Raw genomic sequence first — 22,011 nt, forward strand, 5'->3', positions numbered from 1 at the left:
TTGGGACATCAGAGATACATGTTTTGTTGTTATTAGTTATTCAAATGAGATAAACATGAATATGCATATATTGGCTTTACTTTTCAATTAGCTAACTTTTGGATAAAAATAACAATTTAGGCCGGGCGCAGTGGCTCACGCTTGTAATCCCAGCACTTTGGGAGGCCGAGGCGGGTGGATCACAAGGTCAGGAGATCGAGACCACGGTGAAACCCCGTCTCTACTAAAAAATACAAAAAATTAGCCGGGCGTGGTGGCGGGCGCCTGTAGTCCCAGCTACTCGGAGAGGCTGAGGCAGGAGAATGGCGTGAACCCGGCAGGCGGAGCTTGCAGTGAGCCGAGATTGCGCCACTGCACTCCACCCCGGGCGACAGAGCGAGACTCCGTCTCAAAAAAAAAAAAAAAAAAAAAAAAAAAAAAAAAAAAAACAATTTAATAAAAATGCTTTAGAGAATAACATGATATTTTAAACCAGACTATTTTAGAAAGAAAAATAATGGTGAATTCATTAATTGACTTTTAAAATTCTTATTTTCAATGAATATTGGAGTGATTTCCAAATGTAAAAGGTTATTCATATCTAATGCTTGTAGCAACTTTATTTTGTATAAGTATGTGAAATTTGATCATTTATTATACTTTTTGATAAGGTTTATGTATTATACTTTGTTGCCGCGAGTGGATGAAGAACCTCTCTGTAGCCTAAACTAGAGGACACAACAAATGTAGGCACATTATTACACCACATGGGTTTGAGAAATAAAGAATATTATATACAGGATTATCCAAACCTATATCCAAGCTGATGAAGCTGGGACACTTCCACTGAGGACTTGTGAAGTGTACATTCTACTAAAGTGTCATTGTCATTGTGTACCTGCTCAATTAGCAGGCAAGTTAAAGAGCATGATGAATACTGCAGTACAGCGGTATAAATCCTTCTGATGTCTTGCATGAAAAACATGCAGTAGCATTTAGTACCTTCTTTGACATTGATTCCTGGGTGTATGAGTTGCTCCTCTGATTTTAGATCACATTTCTTTTCATCATCTGGCATATCCACATTGATATTGACACTCTTTATTTCAGTAATACACACATGACGCATAACACCTCTTTGTAATTTCTGACTGTATATTTTCTGGAAGCGTGTATTCCTATTTTCTTCAGTGTATTTCCTCATGTTCTTGTCCCAAAGACACAAACTATAAAACATCAAATCCTACACTAGTACAGGCAGGAGGATACAGCTTGATGCTAACACTGCATGAATGTATGGAGAACTTTATCATATTTACATATGATGGATTATATATTTGTTTTACTTTTCAGTGTCTCCTCAGAAACAATCGGCCTGGAAGGTAGTTACTCTTTCATTTATATTTTGAATTATTTATTGCATAGCCTATGAAATATATATTATGTATTGACTATTTTGTTTCTCTTTCCATTCAGGTTACATTTAAAAAGAAAGTTTCTTTTTTGAATATTGCCACAAGAATAATGGGTGGTAGGAAATCTAGAACAGGTAATTTGGCAATACACATTTAATGTCATGTGCACTCAAGACAGAAGACAACGTCCCACCCCTGAATAGATCAGCGGGATGTCACTGAAAATGCACTTTCTGATTCAGCAGGCCTGAGATTGTGCATTTTTAGTAAGTTCTCAGGTGATGCTGATGCTGTTGGTCCTTGGCCATGATCTTAGTAACAAGCTTACAGAGTTCCCTACATTGAATTTGGATACAAGAACCATTGGAAAACAGTTCAAGACATAAGAGGATCGGGGGACAGCATAATTTTGCTCTTATTTGAGAGCATGTTTCTATGGAGAGGAGAAGGAGAAAGAGAAGGAGTAATAGAAATTATAGATGTCAGATGGTACTGCTAAAACCAGAGGGAGGAAGTTGTCATAATAACCCATAAACACTGGAGAATGAGGAGCAAGGTGACCACTGATGTAGTAATTATTTTCATCAAGAAAGAGGGACTGCAAGGCAAGAAAGAGGGGAAGGAAGAAGTTATTTCAGTAATTTTGGGGTTTCTGCTGAGGAAACCTGAGTGAACTCACTTCAGATGCATTTAGAATGTTTGCATACCAGAAGATTTGATTTCTGGCTGCTCCAATGACTACTGGAATCAGGAAGGAGTGCTAGAGTTGGGATAAACCACAGTGCCTCATTCCTGTTTATTAGTATCAGACATCAGACATATATTTTTTATTAGTTATTCAAATGAGTTAAAATTTAATGTGAATATATTAGCTTTTTTCCAAAGTGCTGGCTTTTTCATTAAAATAGCTATTTAGTGAAAATTCCTTATAATGCAATGATATTCCAGAGCAGACTAGTTTTGCAGACAAAAATAGTGTTGAATGCATTAATTGAATCCTAAAATAGTTATTTTCAATGAATATTGGACCGATATCCAAATGTAAAAGCTTATTAATATCTAATGCCAGGAGCCATTGCATTTTGTACAAATATGTATAATTTATTGTACTTTTTGATGAGGTTTATATATTACATAACCTTCTTGCCATTAGTGGATGAAGGAACTTTCTGAAGGCTAAACTAGAGGATACAAGAAATGTAGGCAGATTATTACACCACATGGGTATGATAAATAATGAATACTATCTACAAGGATTCACCAACCATATATCCAAGCTGATCAATTTAGGATACTTCCACTGAAGACAGGTGAAGTGTACATTCAACTGAAGTGTCATTGTAATTGTGTACCTTCTCAGTTATCAGGCAAGTTAAAGAGCATGATGAATGTTTGTAGTACACTAGTGTAAATCATTTTGATACCTTGCATGAAAGACATGCAGGATCATGTACAATCTGCTTTGACATTGATTCTCAGGTGTATGAGTTGCTCCTCTGATTTTAGATCACATTTGTCCTCATCACTCGACATATCCACATTGATATTGACATGGTTTTATTTTAGATTTCGACATATGACAAATCACACCATGTTTGAAATTGTAAGGGTATATTTCATGGAGCCTGTTTTCCCTTTTTTCAGTGTATTTCTGTCATGTTCTAGTCGCCAGACACAAAGTAGAAGCCATCAAAGCCTACACTAATACAGGCAGGAGGACAGAGGTTGATGCTAACACTGCGTGAATGTATGGATAACTTTATCATATTTACATATGAGTGATTATGTATCCCTTTTGCTTTTCAGTGTCTCCTCAGAAACAACCAGCTGAGGAGGTAATTAAAGTCTCATTTATATGTTGAACTATTAACTGTATAGTCTATGAAACCTACTTCATGTGTTGATTATTTTGTTTCAAATCCCATTCAGACTACGAGTGACGAGAAAGATTCTGTGAGGAATATAGTCACAGAAATAAAGGATGGACAACAATCTGGGACAGGTAATTTTGCAAAACACATTTAATGTCATGTTCAGTCCAGATAGAAAAGAACTTCTCTTCCCCCAATAAATCAGCGGGGGGCTCATCGAAGCTGCACATTCTGATTCAGCAGGCCTGAGATTCTTCATTCGTAATAAGTTCTCGGGTGACACTGATGCTGCTGGTCTTCGACATGATCTTTGCAGTAAGATTATAGACTTCCCCACATTGAAATTCAGAAGTAGAAAGGTTGGAGAGCTATTAAAGACATAAGGAGTCCGGGGACAGCATAATTTTGCTTTAATTCTACAGCCTGTTTTCACCAAGGGTGGAAGGAGAAAGAGATGAGGTATAGATTTTACAGACGTCACATTGTATTGCTAAAAACAGATGGAGAAATGATTGTAATAACCCATAAACGCTGTAGAACGAGAACTGAGGACACCACTGATGTAGCAATGACTTTCCTCAAGGAAGAGGATTGTCAGGCAGGAAGGAGGGAAAATAAGAAGTTATTTATGTAATTTTGTTGTTTCTTCTGAGGAAACGTGAGTTCAGATGCATATTCAAATATTTTCCTAAAAGAAGCTTTGATTTTGGCTGCTTTAGGAACCGGTGGAAGCAGGAAGGAGTCCTAGAATTGGGATAAACCACAGTGACTCATTATTCCTCTTTGTTACTATTGGGCGTCAGAGATATATGTTTTGTTGTTATTAGTTATTCAAATGAGATAAACATGAATATGCATATATTGGCTTTGCTTTTCAATTAGCTAACTTTGGATAAAGTAGCAGTTTAATGAAAATGCTTTAGAGAATAACATGATACTTCAAACCAGACTATTTTAGAAACAAAATTAATGTTGAATTCATTAATTGACTTTTAAAATTGTTATTTTCAGTGAATATTGGAGTGATTTCCAAATGTAAAAGGTTATTCATATCTAATGCTTGTAGCAACTTTATTTTGTATAAGTATGTCAAATTTGATCATTTATTATACTTTTTGATAAGGTTTATATATTATACTTTGTTGCCATGAGTGGATGAAGAACCTCTCTGTAGCCTGAACTAGAGGACACAACAAATGTAGGCACATTATTACACCACATGGGTTTTAGAAATAAAGAATATTATATACAGGATTATCCAAACCTACATCCAAGCTGATGAACCTGGGATACTTCCACTGAGGACTTGTGAAGTGTACATTCTACTAAAGTGTCATTGTCATTGTGTACCTGCTCAATTAGCAGGCAAGTTAAAGAGCATGATGAATACTGCAGTACAGCGGTATAAATCCTTCTGATGTCTTGCATGAAAAACATGCAGTAGCATTTAGTACCTTCTTTGACATCGATTCCTGGGTGTATGAGGTGCTCCTCTGATTTTAGATCACATTTGTCCTCATCACTCGACATATCCACATTGATATTGACATGGTTTTATTTTAGATTTCGACATATGACAAATCACACTATGTTTGAAATTGTAAGGGTATATTTCATGGAGCCTGTTTTCCCTTTTTTCAGTGTATTTCTGTCATGTTCTAGTCGCCAGACACAAAGTAGAAGCCATCAAAGCCTACACTAATACAGGCAGGAGGACAGAGGTTGATGCTAACACTGCGTGAATGTATGGATAACTTTATCATATTTACATATGAGTGATTATGTATCCCTTTTGCTTTTCAGTGTCTCCTCAGAAACAACCAGCTGAGGAGGTAATTAAAGTCTCATTTGTATGTTGAACTATTAACTGTATAGTCTATGAAACCTACTTCATGTGTTGATTATTTTGTTTCAAATCCCATTCAGACTACGAGTGATGAGAAAGATTCTGTGAGGAATATAGTCACAGAAATAAAGGATGGACAACAATCTGGGACAGGTAATTTTGCAAAACACATTTAATGTCATGTTCAGTCAAGATAGAAAAGAACTTCTCTTCCCCCAATAAATCAGCGGGGGGCTCATCGAAGCTGCACATTCTGATTCAGCAGGCCTGAGATTCTTCATTCGTAATAAGTTCTCGGGTGACACTGATGCTGCTGGTCTTCGACATGATCTTTGCAGTAAGATTATAGACTTCCCCACGTTGAAATTGAGAAGTAGAAAGGTTGGAGAGCCATTAAAGACATAAGGAGTCCGGGGACAGCATAATTTTGCTTTAATTCTACAGCCTGTTTTCACCAAGGGTGGAAGGAGAAAGAGATGAGGTATAGATTTTACAGACGTCACATTGTATTGCTAAAAACAGATGGAGAAATGATTGTAATAACCCATAAACGCTGTAGAACGAGAACTGAGGAGACCACTGATGTAGCAATGACTTTCCTCAAGGAAGAGGATTGTCAGGCAGGAAGGAGGGAAAATAAGAAGTTATTTATGTAATTTTGTTGTTTCTTCTGAGGAAACGTGAGTTCAGATGCATATTCAAATATTTTCCTAAAAGAAGCTTTGATTTTGGCTGCTTTAGGAACCGGTGGAAGCAGGAAGGAGTCCTAGAATTGGGATAAACCACAGTGACTCATTATTCCTCTTTGTTACTATTGGGCGTCAGAGATATATGTTTTGTTGTTATTAGTTATTCAAATGAGATAAACATGAATATGCATATATTGGCTTTGCTTTTCAATTAGCTAACTTTGGATAAAGTAGCAGTTTAATGAAAATGCTTTAGAGAATAACATGATGCTTCAAACCAGACTATTTTAGAAACAAAATTAATGTTGAATTCATTAATTGACTTTTAAAATTGTTATTTTCAGTGAATATTGGAGTGATTTCCAAATGTAAAAGGTTATTCATATCTAATGCTTGTAGCAACTTTATTTTGTATAAGTATGTCAAATTTGATCACTTATTATACTTTTTGATAAGGTTTATATATTATACTTTGTTGCCATGAGTGGATGAAGAACCTCTCTGTAGCCTGAACTAGAGGACACAACAAATGTAGGCACATTATTACACCACATGGGTTTTAGAAATAAAGAATATTATATACAGGATTATCCAAACCTACATCCAAGCTGATGAACCTGGGATACTTCCACTGAGGACTTGTGAAGTGTACATTCTACTAAAGTGTCATTGTCATTGTGTACCTGCTCAATTAGCAGGCAAGTTAAAGAGCATGATGAATACTGCAGTACAGCGGTATAAATCCTTCTGATGTCTTGCATGAAAAACATGCAGTAGCATTTAGTACCTTCTTTGACATCGATTCCTGGGTGTATGAGGTGCTCCTCTGATTTTAGATCACATTTGTCCTCATCACTCGACATATCCACATTGATATTGACATGGTTTTATTTTAGATTTCGACATATGACAAATCACACCATGTGTGAAATTGTAAGGGTATATTTCATGGAGCCTGTTTTCCCTTTTTTCAGTGTATTTCTGTCATGTTCTAGTCGCCAGACACAAAGTAGAAGCCATCAAAGCCTACACTAATACAGGCAGGAGGACAGAGGTTGATGCTAACACTGCGTGAATGTATGGATAACTTTATCATATTTACATATGAGTGATTATGTATCCCTTTTGCTTTTCAGTGTCTCCTCAGAAACAACCAGCTGAGGAGGTAATTAAAGTCTCATTTATATGTTGAACTATTAACTGTATAGTCTATGAAACCTACTTCATGTGTTGATTATTTTGTTTCAAATCCCATTCAGACTACGAGTGACGAGAAAGATTCTGTGAGGAATATAGTCACAGAAATAAAGGATGGACAACAATCTGGGACAGGTAATTTTGCAAAACACATTTAATGTCATGTTCAGTCCAGATAGAAAAGAACTTCTCTTCCCCGAATAAATCAGCAGGGGGCTCATCGAAGCTGCACATTCTGATTCAGCAGGCCTGAGATTCTTCATTCGTAATAAGTTCTCGGGTGACACTGATGCTGCTGGTCTTCGACATGATCTTTGCAGTAAGATTATAGACTTCCCCACGTTGAAATTGAGAAGTAGAAAGGTTGGAGAGCCATTAAAGACATAAGGAGTCCGGGGACAGCATAATTTTGCTTTAATTCTACAGCCTGTTTTCACCAAGGGTGGAAGGAGAAAGAGATGAGGTATAGATTTTACAGACGTCACATTGTATTGCTAAAAACAGATGGAGAAATGATTGTAATAACCCATAAACGCTGTAGAACGAGAACTGAGGAGACCACTGATGTAGCAATGACTTTCCTCAAGGAAGAGGATTGTCAGGCAGGAAGGAGGGAAAATAAGAAGTTATTTATGTAATTTTGTTGTTTCTTCTGAGGAAACGTGAGTTCAGATGCATATTCAAATATTTTCCTAAAAGAAGCTTTGATTTTGGCTGCCTTAGGAACCGGTGGAAGCAGGAAGGAGTCCTAGAATTGGGATAAACCACAGTGACTCATTATTCCTCTTTGTTACTATTGGGCGTCAGAGATATATGTTTTGTTGTTATTAGTTATTCAAATGAGATAAACATGAATATGCATATATTGGCTTTGCTTTTCAATTAGCTAACTTTGTATAAGGTAGCAGTTTAATGAAAATGCTTTAGAGAATAACATGATACTTCAAACCGGACTATTTTAGAAACAAAATTAATGTTGAATTCATTAATTGACTTTTAAAATTGTTATTTTCAGTGAATATTGGAGTGATTTCCAAATGTAAAAGGTTATTCATATCTAATGCTTGTAGCAACTTTATTTTGTATAAGTATGTCAAATTTGATCATTTATTATACTTTTTGATAAGGTTTATATATTATACTTTGTTGCCATGAGTGGATGAAGAACCTCTCTGTAGCCTGAACTAGAGGACACAACAAATGTAGGCACATTATTACACCACATGGGTTTTAGAAATAAAGAATATTATATACAGGATTATCCAAACCTACATCCAAGCTGATGAACCTGGGATACTTCCACTGAGGACTTGTGAAGTGTACATTCTACTAAAGTGTCATTGTCATTGTGTACCTGCTCAATTAGCAGGCAAGTTAAAGAGCATGATGAATACTGCAGTACAGCGGTATAAATCCTTCTGATGTCTTGCATGAAAAACATGCAGTAGCATTTAGTACCTTCTTTGACATCGATTCCTGGGTGTATGAGGTGCTCCTCTGATTTTAGATCACATTTCCTTTCATCATTCGGCATATCCACATTGATATTGACAGTCTTTATTTCAGTAATACACACATGACGCATAATACCTCTTTGTAATTTCTGACTGTATATTTTCTGGAAGCGTGTATTCCTATTTTCTTCAGTGTATTTCCTCATGTTCTTGTCCCAAAGACACAAACTATAAAACATCAAATCCTACACTAGTACAGGCAGGAGGATACAGCTTAATGCTAACACTGCATGAATGTATGGATAACTTTATCATATTTACATATGATGGATTATATATTTCTTTTACTTTTCAGTGTCTCCTCAGAAACAATCGGCCTGGAAGGTAGTTACTCTTTCATTTATATTTTGAATTATTTATTGCATAGCCTATGAAATATATATTATGTATTGACTATTTTGTTTCTCTTTCCATTCAGGTTACATTTAAAAAGAAAGTTTCTTTTTTGAATATTGCCACAAGAATAATGGGTGGTAGGAAATCTAGAACAGGTAATTTGGCAATACACATTTAATGTCATGTGCACTCAAGACAGAAGACAACGTCCCACCCCTGAATAGATCAGCGGGGGTCTCATTGAAAATGCACTTTCTGATTCAGCAGGCCTGCGATTGTGCATTTCTAGTGAGTTCTCAGGTGTTGCTGATGCTATCGGTCCTTGGCCATGATCTTAGTAACAAGCTTATAGAGTTCCCTACACTGAAATTGTGTAGAAGAACTGTTGGAAAGCAGTTCAAGACGTAAGAGATAAGAGGATCAGGAGACAGCATAATTTTGCTCTTATTTCAGAGCATGTTTTTATGGAAAGGGGAAGGAGAAAGAGAAGGAGTAATAGAAATTATAGATGTCAGATGGTACTGCTAAAACCAGAGGGAGGAAGTTGTCATAATAACCCATAAACACTGGAGAATGAGGAGCAAGGTGACCACTGATGTAGTAATTATTTTCATCAAGAAAGAGGGATTGCAAGGCAAGAAAGAGGGGAAGGAAGAAGTTATTTAGGTAATTTTGGGGTTTCTGCTGAGGAAATCTGAACTCACTTCAGATGCATTTAGAATATTTGCATACCAGAAGATCTGATTTCTGGCTGCTCCAATGACTACTGGAATCAGTAAGGAGTGCTAGAATTGGGACAAACCACAGTGCCTCATTATTCATGTTTATTACTATCAGACATCAGACATATATATATATATATATATTTTTGAGACAGAGTCTTGCTCTGTCGCCCAGGCTGGAGTGCAGTGGCGCAATCTCAGCTCACTGCAAGCTCCCCCTCCCGGGTTCACGCCATTCTCCTGCCTCAGCCTCTCTGAGTAGCTGGGACTACAGGCGCCCGCCACCACGCCCGGCTAATTTTTTTGTATTTTTAGTAAAGACGGGGTTTCACCGTGGTCTTGATCTCTTGACCTCGTGATCCACCCGCCTCGGCCTCCCAAAGTGCTGGGATTACAAGCGTGAGCCACCGTGCCCGGGCCAGACATATATTTTTTATTAGTTATTCAAATGAGTTGAAATTTAATATGAATATATTAGCTTTTTTCCAAAGTGCTGGCTGTTTTGTTAAAATAGGTATTTAATGAAAATTCTTTATAGTAAAGTGATATTCCAGAGCAGACTAATTTTACAGACAAAAATAATGTTGAATGCATTAATTGAATCCTGAAATGGTTATTTTTAATGAATATTGGACTGATTTCCAAATGTATAAGTTTATTAATATCTAATGCCTGGAGCAATTCCATTTTGTGTAAGTATGTATAATTTATTATACTTTTTGATGGGGTTTGTATATTATACCTTCTTGCCATTAGTGGATGAAGAAACTTTCTGAAGGCTAAACTAGAGGATATAAGAAACATAGGCAGATTATTACACCACATGGCCATGATAAATAATGAATATTAACTACTAGGATTCACCAAACATATATCCAAGCAGATCAATTCAGGACACTTACACTGAAGAGACGTGAAGTGTACGTTCAACTGAAGTGTCGTTGTAATTGTGTACCTTCTCAGTTGCCGAACAAGTTAAAGAGCATGATGAATATTTGTGTTACAATGGTATAAATCCTTCTGATGTCTTGCATGAAAGTCATGCGGTCGCAGTTAGCACCAGCTTTTACACTTATTTCTAGGGTTATGATTTGCTCCTCTGATTTTAGATCACATTTCTCCTTGTTAATCAGCATATCCACATTGATATTAACACTTTTTTTTTAGCAATAGATGTGGTGCATAATCTCACTTTTTAACTTGTAACTGTATGTTTTTTGAAGCCTGTATTCCTATTTTCTTCATTGCATTTCTATCATGTTACTGTCCCAAAGAAACAAACTAGAAAAACATGAAACCCTACACTAATACAGGCAAGAGTATTCAGTTTGATGCTAACACTCCATGAATGTATGGTTGGCCTTACCATATTTACATATGATTGATTATATATTTCTCTTGCTTGTTAGAATATCCTGAGAATCTGCCCACCTTGAAGGTAATTACTCTTACATTTATATTTTTAATTATTAACTGCATATACCAATATACATCATGTGCTAATCATTTTGTTTTAAAACCCATTCAGGCCACAATTGAAAATAAAGATTCTGTTCTGAATACAGCCACCAAAATGAAGGATGTACAAACATCCACACCAGGTAAACTTTGCAATGCAGATTTAACTCTGGAAAGAAGTACATTAATCTATTTCTAATGCTCATAGTCTTTCTATTCTCAATTATTTCACTTTTTATATTTTATTTCAGGATTACATCTAAATAATGCAGCTGTTATCATTTTTCTTTATGTTTTCAAAAATGAGATTTACATGCATAAGGAAAATATATTTTTAAAACATATTTTTTTTTTTATTTGGAGACAGAGCTTTTCTCTTGTTGTCCAGGCTGGAGTGCAATGGCTCAATTGTAGCTCACCGCAACCTCCGCCTTCCTGGTTCAAGCAATTCTCCTGCCTCAGCCTCCCGAGTAGTTGGGATTACAGGCATGCACCACCATGCCCAGCTAATTTTGTATTTTTAGTAGAGACAGGGTTTCTCCATGTTGGTCAGGCTGGTCTTGAACTCCCGACCTCAGGTGATCCTCCTGCCTCGCCCTCCCAAAGTGCTGGGATTACAGGCATGAACTACTGTGCCTGGCCTAAAAATATAAGGTTTTATTCAGATGTTTCTCCTTTTACATTTTGATACTCTGAAGTTTCTGATTTGGAATTTCAATAGTTTTTACCGATTTAAAGAGGTCAATTTTGATACTGTAAAATATTTGTTTTGCTTTAAAAGTCAGTTCAAATTATGGCTTTTAGCTAATGAAATGTTTTATTTGGTAACATATTTGTTTTGTTTTAACTTTTATTGGTTCTAGTCAATTTTGTTAAGCTTATTATATTAAGCCAATCCGATGTTCTGATTAGCACACTGTGTGTCTGTGTGTGTGTTACTTTATTTTTTTGTTTTTAATTTTAATGAGTAAATTGTAGGTGTTTATGTTTATGGAGTAAATGAGATATTTTGATACAGGCATACAATGTGTAATAATGACATCATGGTTAATGGGTTATCCATCACCTCACGCATTAACCATTTCTTTGTGCTGTCTTTTAATTTGTACTTCCTCAGTAATGCTAAATAGTACAACAAGTTATTGCTCACTGTAGTCATGTTTTTGTGCCATAAAATACTACATTTTATTCATTGTTTCTGACTATAGTTTGTACTTATTAAGCATTCTCATTTCCTACCACCCCCACTCCCTTCCTAGACTGTGGTAATGGTGATTTTTCTCTTCATCTCCATGAGCTCTATTTTTTAAATTTGTCACACCTACAAAGGACTGACAACATGTGAATCCTTCCTTTCTTTGCCTGGATTATTTTACTTGACATGATGTCCTCTTGTTCCATCCATGTCATTGCGAATGAGAGGATCTTATTCTTTCATATGGCTGAGCAGTATATGTATCACATTTTTAGAACCCATTTGTCTGTTGATGTACATTTAGGTTGATTCCAAATTATGGCTATTGTGAAAAGTGCTGCAATGAACATGTCAGGGCAGATTTCTCTTTTATAATACTGATTTTCTTGCTGTCGAGTAGTTACCTAGCAATGGGATTGCTGGATCATGTGGGTAGTTGTATTTTTAATTTTTTGAGGACTCTATACTGTTCTCCATAGTGACTGTACTAATTCACAGTGCCACCAATGGTGTATGAGGGTTCCACTTTCTCCACATCCTCACCAGCATTTCTCAATGCCTGCCATTTGGATAAAAGCCATTTTAACTGAGGTGAGAAGATACCTCATTGTAGCTTTGGTTTGCATTTCTGTGACGATCAGTGATGTTGAGCACCTTTCCATACACCTGTTTGCCGTCTGATAGCAGTTTGAAACATAACAGTGTCATTTTGCTACTATTTCTGAGCATGTTTCTAGCCAGACGGAAAGGAACACAAGTTTAGGAAATAGAAATTATACATGTAAGATACTACTGCTAAATTAAGAGGCTTTCCTCTTTATTTGTGGTGGGAATAATTTATGAGAGCTATATAGAAGTGTTGATATTAGTTAATCAAATGAAATTTATTTGAACTAAGAAACTTTGACTGATTTTACTAAGAAACCTATTTTTTTAATAGGATCACAGTTCCATGAAAGTGCCTTAGAGATTAGCATGGTATATCAAATCAAACTAATTTTAGAAACAAAAAGTTACAGCGTTCATTCTTTGAATAACAAAACCAAAATAATCAGTGAACATTGCACTGATTTTGAATTATAAAATGTTATTAATAAGTCTGTGGAAATTTAATTTTTTCATTTTTGACAATTATTTACACATTGAAAGCTTATTTTACACTTTTTTTTTTTTTTTTTTTGAGACGAAGTCTCGCTCTGTCTCCCAGCCTGGAGTGCAATGGCACAATCTCGGCTCACTGCAACATCCACCTCCCAGGTTAAAGCGATTCCCCTGCCTCAGCCTCCTGAGTAGCTGGAATTACAGGCACATGACACCATGCCCGGCTAATTTTTGTATTTTCAGTAGAGATGGGGTTTCACCATGTGAGTCAGGCTGGTCTCGAACTCCTGACCTTGTGATCCACCTGCTTCAGCCTCCCAAAGTGCTGTGATTACAGGTGTGAGCCACCACACCCAGCCTATACACTACTTTTGATGTGGTTTATATATCTTCTTGCATGAGTGGATTCAGAAACTTCTTGACAGGGCCAAACTGCAGGATACAAGCAATGTAGACATAGCAGTAGCCTACCTAGGAATGAAAAAAATGAATAGTTTTATTAATTTTTGTTCTACAACTGTCCATCTAAGCTGATTAATTTTAAACAGTTTCTCTGATGAGAAATAAATTATATATTTACTGGAAGTGCCTTCACAACTTTGTACTTCCTAAATAATAGGAACAATAGTTGGACATGATAAATGCTTGTAGTATAATGGTGTAATTGAATCTGATGTATTGCATTAAAGATAGGCCATAGCATCCTCCCATCAGCTTTGACACTTACTCTCTCAGGATCATGATTTGCTATTTATAAGGATCATTTTTCTCATTATCAGTCAACATGTTTACATTGGAATAGATACACTCTTCTATTTTAGTTATAGTTAGTTGAGACATAATCTCACTTTTGAAACCTTAACTACATATTTTATAAAACCTGTATTAAATAAAACTGTTTATCTGAGGAAAGATAACCAGAATCAAGGAAGACTTCACATAGCTGTCTGAGTCTTAAATTATGAAAGAAATTTGTCAGAATAGTTGAGGAAAATATTTTAGATATAAAGAAGAGACGGCACATTGATGAAAGTGTAAACAGTAGCAGTCATTTTGGAAATGATTAATAATGAACAGCAGGCTCAATGTGCTGTTACAAAGGTACTATTGTGAAGTAAAGAACAGTGTGCTGTTACTTTTTCTGTTTCTATTGGATTTTTACATTTTGTTTTATTTCTGATGGTTTTGTTCATTGATGTTGGGTGGATGAATTTGTGAGTGAATCTTTGACCATGTTTGCATGGCTTGAACCTGGTGACATCTAGTGCCTCCCCAAGTGGTTTGCTGAAGTTTTGGAGGATTAAAAGCATTTCTTAAAGAAGTAAATATTATACTAAAGATTAAGCTTTGTTTAAACACATTTATTTTCTGGTTTTAGAAAGACTATGGCTTTTTTTTTTTTTTTTTCTGAGACGGAGTCACGCTCTGCTGCCCAGGCTGGAGGTGCAGTGGTGCGATCTCGGCTCACTGCAAGCTCCGCCCCCCGGGTTCACGCCATTCTCCTGCCTCAGCCTCCTGACTAGCTGGGACTACAGGTGCCCGCCACCACGCCCAGCTAATTTTTTGTATTTTTTAGTGGAGACGGAGTTTCACTTTGTTAGCCAGGATGGTCTCGATCTCCTGACCTCGTGATCCGCCCGCCTCGGCCTCCCAAAGTGCTGGGATTACAGGCGTGAGCCACCACGCATGGCTGACCATGGCTTTTATCTAGCTGTTCTGTGTAGCTCATTTTAACTAAATATATAATCTTTTTAGCAGAAAAAGACTTAGAAATGGCATCAGAGGGAGAGCAAAAGAGGCTTGAAGAATATGAAAATAACCAGCCACAGGTATGTAAAAATTTAAAATCAAATTTCTGGTTTAATCTTGTTTTCCTTGCTTTGGTAATACAGCATATTTGAAATGAATTTACCTTTGGATTAGCCTTTTAGTATCAGTTGATTATAATTTAATATTTAATTTTAAAAACATTTAACTAGTTATAAAACTTAAAATACTGTTGGAATCTATAGCAACTTATATCTAATCTTTACCCTTGGAATTGAGTTAAAAAGTTCCTGATATTGTTTGCACTTCTATTTTTATAACTTCCTATTATAATAAGGTAACATCAAATATTGAATTACAATTTTAAGCAATAGAAATTATGAACAATTTAACAGTGATGACCACCGTATTGGATTCAGATTAAAGGAGTAATTATTACTAGTGGTTCAAACTTTGCAGTTTTTTAAATTGCCAGTCACTAACACCAAGGTTAAGAATTTATTTTCCCTTTTGATCTCTGACTTCAGTTTCTATGTTCAGGGAGAGAATGGGTCATAAAATCAACCCAACTGGCTATCAAGAGAATTATACCTTGCAGATTGGCACCTTTGGTATTAACATACAAACAATAACTGCTTAATGTATTTCAATATAGAAAATCTATAAATATTGTTAAATTTATTAAATCCACTGTCATTAGTAGACCTTAGAACTTAAGCCTATAATCAATATAAATATATAACACTGTCAATCATATTACAATATGTAATTTGCATTAAAATGTAAGAATTTGCTTTTCTTACTGACTGGTGTTGATTTTGGCTCCTAATAATTTAAAGTTTGCCTAATCATTAGTGAGTAATCTTTGGAAAAAGCACTCAAGTGTACACTGTACGTATAGTGATAAAATCTTTTAAAGTGACAGTGCCTTTATAGTACCACAAGTCATCTCCTAATTCATTTTTGGGAAATTTAACACATAATGAATTAGTCAAGTTTAGTCCAAACAAACAGTGACAAATTAAAGTTTCGTGGTTTATGTTTTTCACTTATTTTAGGCTAATGCAAATTATTTTTCACTTCTTAGTTACAATCCAGTGATTTGGGAGTAGGTAAACATAGATTAAGAAGTTTAATATTAAACTTTAATTATTTTTTAATTTTTCTCTTTTTACACTTCATTATTTAAGGATAAAGTTATTTTTAAAACGTGTACTCTGACAGAAAAGACATCTGAGAAACAAAACTAGCAAATTTATCTTCCACTTTTGCATGTGCAAAAATGTCTCAACAACTAGTAGTGAAAAAGTGTTGTGATAGAAAGGACCTCTTTATATATGCAGGACTTACATGTGCACAAAAATATGAGAGAATGTGGATCAAACAAGACAAATTAGGGTAAAAAAACTTTAAAATTCATCACAAAAAAGTTAAAGCAGTTTTGGTGAAATTTGCGAAAATTACAAAACTGCTTGTATTAAGGAAGAGCAACTACATAATAATTCTACAGGAAGAACAAACTTAAGTAAATACCCTCTAATTTGGCAAATGATTCACCTGATTGTCAGGAAAGTGATGCATCTGGCATGTCTGTCTCTCTAGTAGTCCAGATATTTCCTGAACAAAAATAACCCAGTCTCAAAAATGCCTTTCTATCTCATTCATACTCTGGGTCCCCAGAATATGCTTGCCAGTCACCTTCGGAGCTTTATTTAAATAGAAATAAAGTAGACTGTGAAAATGACAACAAACCAGATACTGAACATGTTTTTAACCCAGACAAGGAAAATTTTTATAATGATACATAAAGTACGAAAGCAAGAAACCCAGAAGTAGTTATGGTTGAAATAAAAGAAGACAAATAGGTTGTTAGGCAAATGACAAAAAACCAAAACACCACTAATTGGAAATTAAACATTGGACATATGCCTCAATTTAGTGATTCAAAAAGCCTTTTAGATATGTGGCTTACCTGCTCCAAAGAAATGAAGCATGTGATTAAAAAAAAAAAATTATGGTGTTTCTGTTGTTAAAACACCACAGTACAAAACCAATACAGAATGTGTTCCAGAAGCTGTTATATGACAACTGTAGTGCAAATAAGTATGAAAGCATAAAACTTGAATTAGAAAATGTGCATTATTCTCCACCACATGATGACAGAACATCAGCAGTATGTCTAGAAGTGGAATTAAGTGATATATGCAAAGATTTAAGAATGAGGTTAGCATATTACAAGTAAAGTAGAGTTCCTGGCTTTGGAGAAAGTTCAACTTCAAAAAGACTTAGAGGGTCACTTGCTGCTACTCTGATTTTTCTCTTCACCAATTATTTGATCCATTTGAATTTTTTACTTATGAAAATCTCTTGTGTAAAATGGGGTTATCTAAATACATAATTGTATGTATAAATGGATTGTTTTTGCAATTAAAATAATTCAAGCTCAGGAAGACATTCTCTTAATCTTTGTTCCTTAATTAACCCAAGTCTCTCTGTCAGTTTTCTAAATGGCATAGGAACTGGGAAACTAATTTATCCATAGACCATGTGGTCTTCTTAACTAGAGTCAACATAAAGGAAATTGCTTAAAAAAAAGTACAGAACAAGTACCTGTGTTTGTGCTCGTATAAACAGATGGGCAATTCCCACTTCTGTACATTTAGTATATGCTATAAATATTTTGGGCACATTTTGAAACAGTGTTATTTATTTTGTAGGTGAAAAACCAAATACATTCTAGGGATGACCTTGATGACATAATTCAGTCATGTCAAATAGCCTCAGAGGATGATGATTTGCTTTGCTCTAATTGTAAGAAAGTCATATTACTCATTGATCAACATGAAATGAAGTGTAAAGGTAGGACCAATGCATAAATATAAGGCGTTTTAAAAATCCTATAGCAATGTATGCACACATTGCTTAGCACTGTACCATAGAGTACTGATATGTTACAAGAATGTTCATCTCAGAAACATGCCTTATGTTAAAATAGAATGAAAACAACTGTATCTTGTACCTTCTCAGCCAAAGAGCTATGATCATTTCACTGTACTTTTCTCAGTGTGAATGGCACACCCAATGTGTTTGTTTACTCTGCTTCTCTTCTATGCCATTACCCATTTACCCATGGTCAGGTTACCATTTCCTCCCACCTGAAATACTGTGATAACCTTCTAACTGTCTTTCCTACTATTCCACCTTCCAAAACCACGGCCTGTTCTGCAATCATAACTATATAGATGTAAAAAATCACACCTGATCATGTTAACGTGCTTGCTGAAAACCCAGCTGCCATTTATTGCTATAAGGTATGGATCTCAGTCCTTGAGCTTTATTGCCTACCCTTCTCTGTGCCACAGCCAGTGCCTTAGGTGTTTGCTCCTACAATCAGTAGCTTTAGTGTGGTATAATTGATATGCGATAAAGTGCACACATGTAAAAGTTACCATTTGCTAAGTTTTAACAGATGTATACACATGTGAAACTATTACTGTCATCGAGATAGTCAACATATATCCATCACCCACTAACGTCTCCTCATGGCCCTTTATATTCCTGTTTTTAAAAGCTGCTAAATGGTTTTCCAAAATATTTGTACTATTTTCTATTCTCATCAGCAGTAAATGACCATTCCAATTGCTATGTTGTCACACTACGGCTGTGTTTATTTTTTTTTAATTTTAGTCATTCTGATGGGTGTATTATGTATATTATTGTGGGTTTAATGTACACAGTCCTAATGACTAAAATGTTGAGCATCTTTCCATGTGTTTATCTGCCGTCTGTGCATCTTCTTTGTTGAACTGTCTTTTCAAATCTTTTGCCATTTAAAAAAGTAGGTTGATATTTTCTTACTTGTTGAGTTTTATTAATTCTGTGTGTATTTGGATACTATTACTTTTTAGCTACTTTTTTACAAGGGTATTTTTGCCAGTTTTTGGGTTGACTTTTCACTTGCTTTGTAGTATCTTTTGAAGAGCAGAAGATTTTAATCGTAATGAAGTCCAATTTAATTGTTGAATTACAGATTTTGCATTTTGTGTCATATGTAAAAAATGTTTGCCTAGCACAAGGTCACAAAGATTTTTCCTATACTTTGTTCTAGAAATTTTATAGATTTGGATCTTACATTTAAATCTGTGCTCCATTTTGAGTTTCCTTTTGTATATGGAGTGAGGTGAGGTATGGATTCAAGTTCACTTTTTGGATGTGGACAGCCAATTATTCCAACACCACATGTTGAAAAGGCTGTCCTTTCTCCACTGCATTGCCATCCTGCCTTTGTCAGTCATAAGCTGGTTGCATATGTGTTATTTATTTCTGGACTGTCTATTGAATTTTATTAATTTGCAGATGCTCCCCAAATTGTGGGAAACCCAGTGTTTGAGTCAAAAGCAATTTAATACTTCAGTAAACCCACTGTAAAGTCAATAAGTCAAACCGCCTTAAATTGGGGATTGTCTGTATTTGACTTTCTTTATACAGGTTGAGCATTGCTCATTTAAATATCCCAAATCTGAAATACTCTAAAACCCCAAACTTTTTGATTGCCAACGTAGACACCACAGTGGAAAAATTCTACATCCGACCTCATGTATACAAACATTGTTTCATGCCCCAATTATTAAAAGTATTGTTTAAAATTACCTTCAGTCTTTGTGTATAAGGTAAATATGAAAAATAAATGTATTTTGTGTTTATACTTGGGTCCTATCCCCAAGATATCTCATCATGTATATGCAAATATTCCAAAATCCAAAATCTGAAAAACTACTAGTCTGAAGCATTTGAATAAGGGATACTCAGCCTGTACCTATGGCACACTGTTTTGGTTACTATTGATTTATAGTAATTCTTGAAATGAATCCTCCAATTTTGTTCTTTGTTCTGTTTTGACTATGCTAGATCCTTTGCATTTTCACATAAACTTTAGAATCAGCTTCTCAATAATATAAAGACTGCTTGCTTGTTGGAAATTAAGTTGGGATTGTGTCATATTTATAGATTAATTTGGGGAGAATTGACATCTTAATACTGAATCTACTCAATAAAGTGTATGTCTGCTTTTATAGAGGTAATATTTAATTTTCTCAGTAGTATTTTGTAGTTTGTAGTTTATAGGTGTTTTCATATGTTATCAGATTTATCTGTATTTCATTTTTGATGAAGTTGTAAATGATAGTTTAGTTAGTGTAGATGTATTTGACTTTCTTTATACAGGTTGAGCATTGCTAATCCAAATATACATTTTTATAAAACTATAGAAAATGATAGTTTTAAAATTTTCATTTGATTGTTTATTGCTAGCATATAGAAATACAGTTAATTTTTCTATATTGAATTTGTATCCTTCAATCTTGTTAAACTCACTTATTAGTTCTGGCACATTGTTGGTAGATTTGATCAGATTTTCTTCATAGACCAAAGGTTGTTAAACCTTTCTTTCTCAAACTACCCTCTTACTAAGGATAGTGAATATTTTAGACTTGTGGCAAAAGGGTCTCTTTTGCAGCTGATAAACTCTGCCATTTTAGTGTGAGAGCAGCCATAGATCATCCATAAATTAATGAACACAGCTGTGTTCCAATAAAAGCTTATCAGACAAGAAGCTGGCCCACAGGTTGGGGTTTACCCATACCTATTGTATGGTGATGGTTGTGTATAAAGACAATTTTATTTCTTTTTTTAAACTTGGATGCCTCTTTTTTCTTTTTCTTGCCTGACTGCATTAACTAGAATCTTTAGAACAATGCAACAAACAAGTAGTGAAAGCAGACATTCCCATGTTCTTCCTCATCTTATAGGAAATGCATTCAGTTTTTCACTATGATGCATGTTAGCTGTAGATTCATCATAGATGTTGTTTATCATGCTGAAGAACTTCCCTTGGATTCTTATGTTGCTAAGAGTGTTTCTCTTTGAAACATCAGGAGTAAATTTTATCAGATGCCTGTATCTGTTGGGATGATCCTATGGGTCTTCTCTTTTAGTTCACTTTATGGTAAATAATGATGATGTTTCAATGGTAAGCCAACCTTCCATTTCTGGAATAAACCCCATTTGTTTATGATGTATTACCTTTTTATTATACTGTTGGATACAATTTACTAAAGTCTCATTTAGAATTTATTATAAAGACTTTTATTTTTTAGACCAGTTTTATGTTCCTGTCAAAATTGAGAGGGAGGTTCAGATATTTTTTGTATACCCCCAACCCAAGACATGTTTAGCCTCCTTCATTACCAGTATCCTTCACCACCATAGTGGTAGTTGCTATGATAGATGAGCCTAAATTGACACATCACAATCACCCAAAGCCCATAATTTGCATTGGGGTTCACTCTTGGTACTGTACGTGTATGGATTTGGACAAATGTACAATGACATGTATCCACGTTATATAAATTATTTTGACTTCCCTAAGAATCCTCTGTGCTCTGCCTATGTATCTTTTCCTGCTGTCTCTTACCCTTTGGCACCCTTTTACTTTATCCATAGTTTTGCCTTTTCCTGATCATATAGTTGGAATCATACAGTAAGTAGTCTTTTCAGATTAGCTTATGTCACTTGGTAATATGCATTTAAGGTTCCTTCACATATTTTCATGAATTGATTGCTCATTTCTTTATGTGTAGAGTGATATTCCACTGTATGGCTGTGTAACCACACTTTATTCACTCCGCTATTGGAGGATACCTTCGTTGCATCACAAATTGGTTGAATTTTTACATTCGTGCTCATGAGGGAACTTTCTTGTTGGTAATATTTTCTGGTTTTGGTTCAGGGTAAAGCTAACATTACAGACTGAGTTGAGATATACTCCTTCTTTCTGTTTCTTTTGGGAGAGTTTATGTATAATTGTATTATTTTCTTCCAGAAATGTTTTGTAGAATTCGCCAGCATAGCTAGCTGGGTCTG

General features: G+C 35.2%; 1 protein-coding gene across 1 annotated transcript in view; it reads left to right on the forward strand.

Annotated features, from left to right (window-relative positions):
* LOC129461778 (ankyrin repeat domain-containing protein 36B-like) overlaps positions 1–22,011 on the forward strand; it is a 107,551-nt gene that overhangs the window by 56,861 nt on the left and 28,679 nt on the right. Inside the window, 14 exon segments of the mRNA XM_063616643.1 lie at positions 1,333–1,361; positions 1,456–1,528; positions 3,201–3,229; positions 3,324–3,396; positions 5,069–5,097; positions 5,192–5,264; positions 6,937–6,965; positions 7,060–7,132; positions 8,807–8,835; positions 8,930–9,002; positions 10,979–11,007; positions 11,098–11,170; positions 15,079–15,152; positions 17,808–17,949. Coding sequence (XP_063472713.1) covers positions 1,333–1,361; positions 1,456–1,528; positions 3,201–3,229; positions 3,324–3,396; positions 5,069–5,097; positions 5,192–5,264; positions 6,937–6,965; positions 7,060–7,132; positions 8,807–8,835; positions 8,930–9,002; positions 10,979–11,007; positions 11,098–11,170; positions 15,079–15,152; positions 17,808–17,949 — 828 coding nt within the window.

The sequence above is a fragment of the Symphalangus syndactylus genome, chromosome 14, assembly GCF_028878055.3.
Source record: "Symphalangus syndactylus isolate Jambi chromosome 14, NHGRI_mSymSyn1-v2.1_pri, whole genome shotgun sequence".
Lineage (NCBI taxonomy): Eukaryota > Metazoa > Chordata > Mammalia > Primates > Hylobatidae > Symphalangus > Symphalangus syndactylus.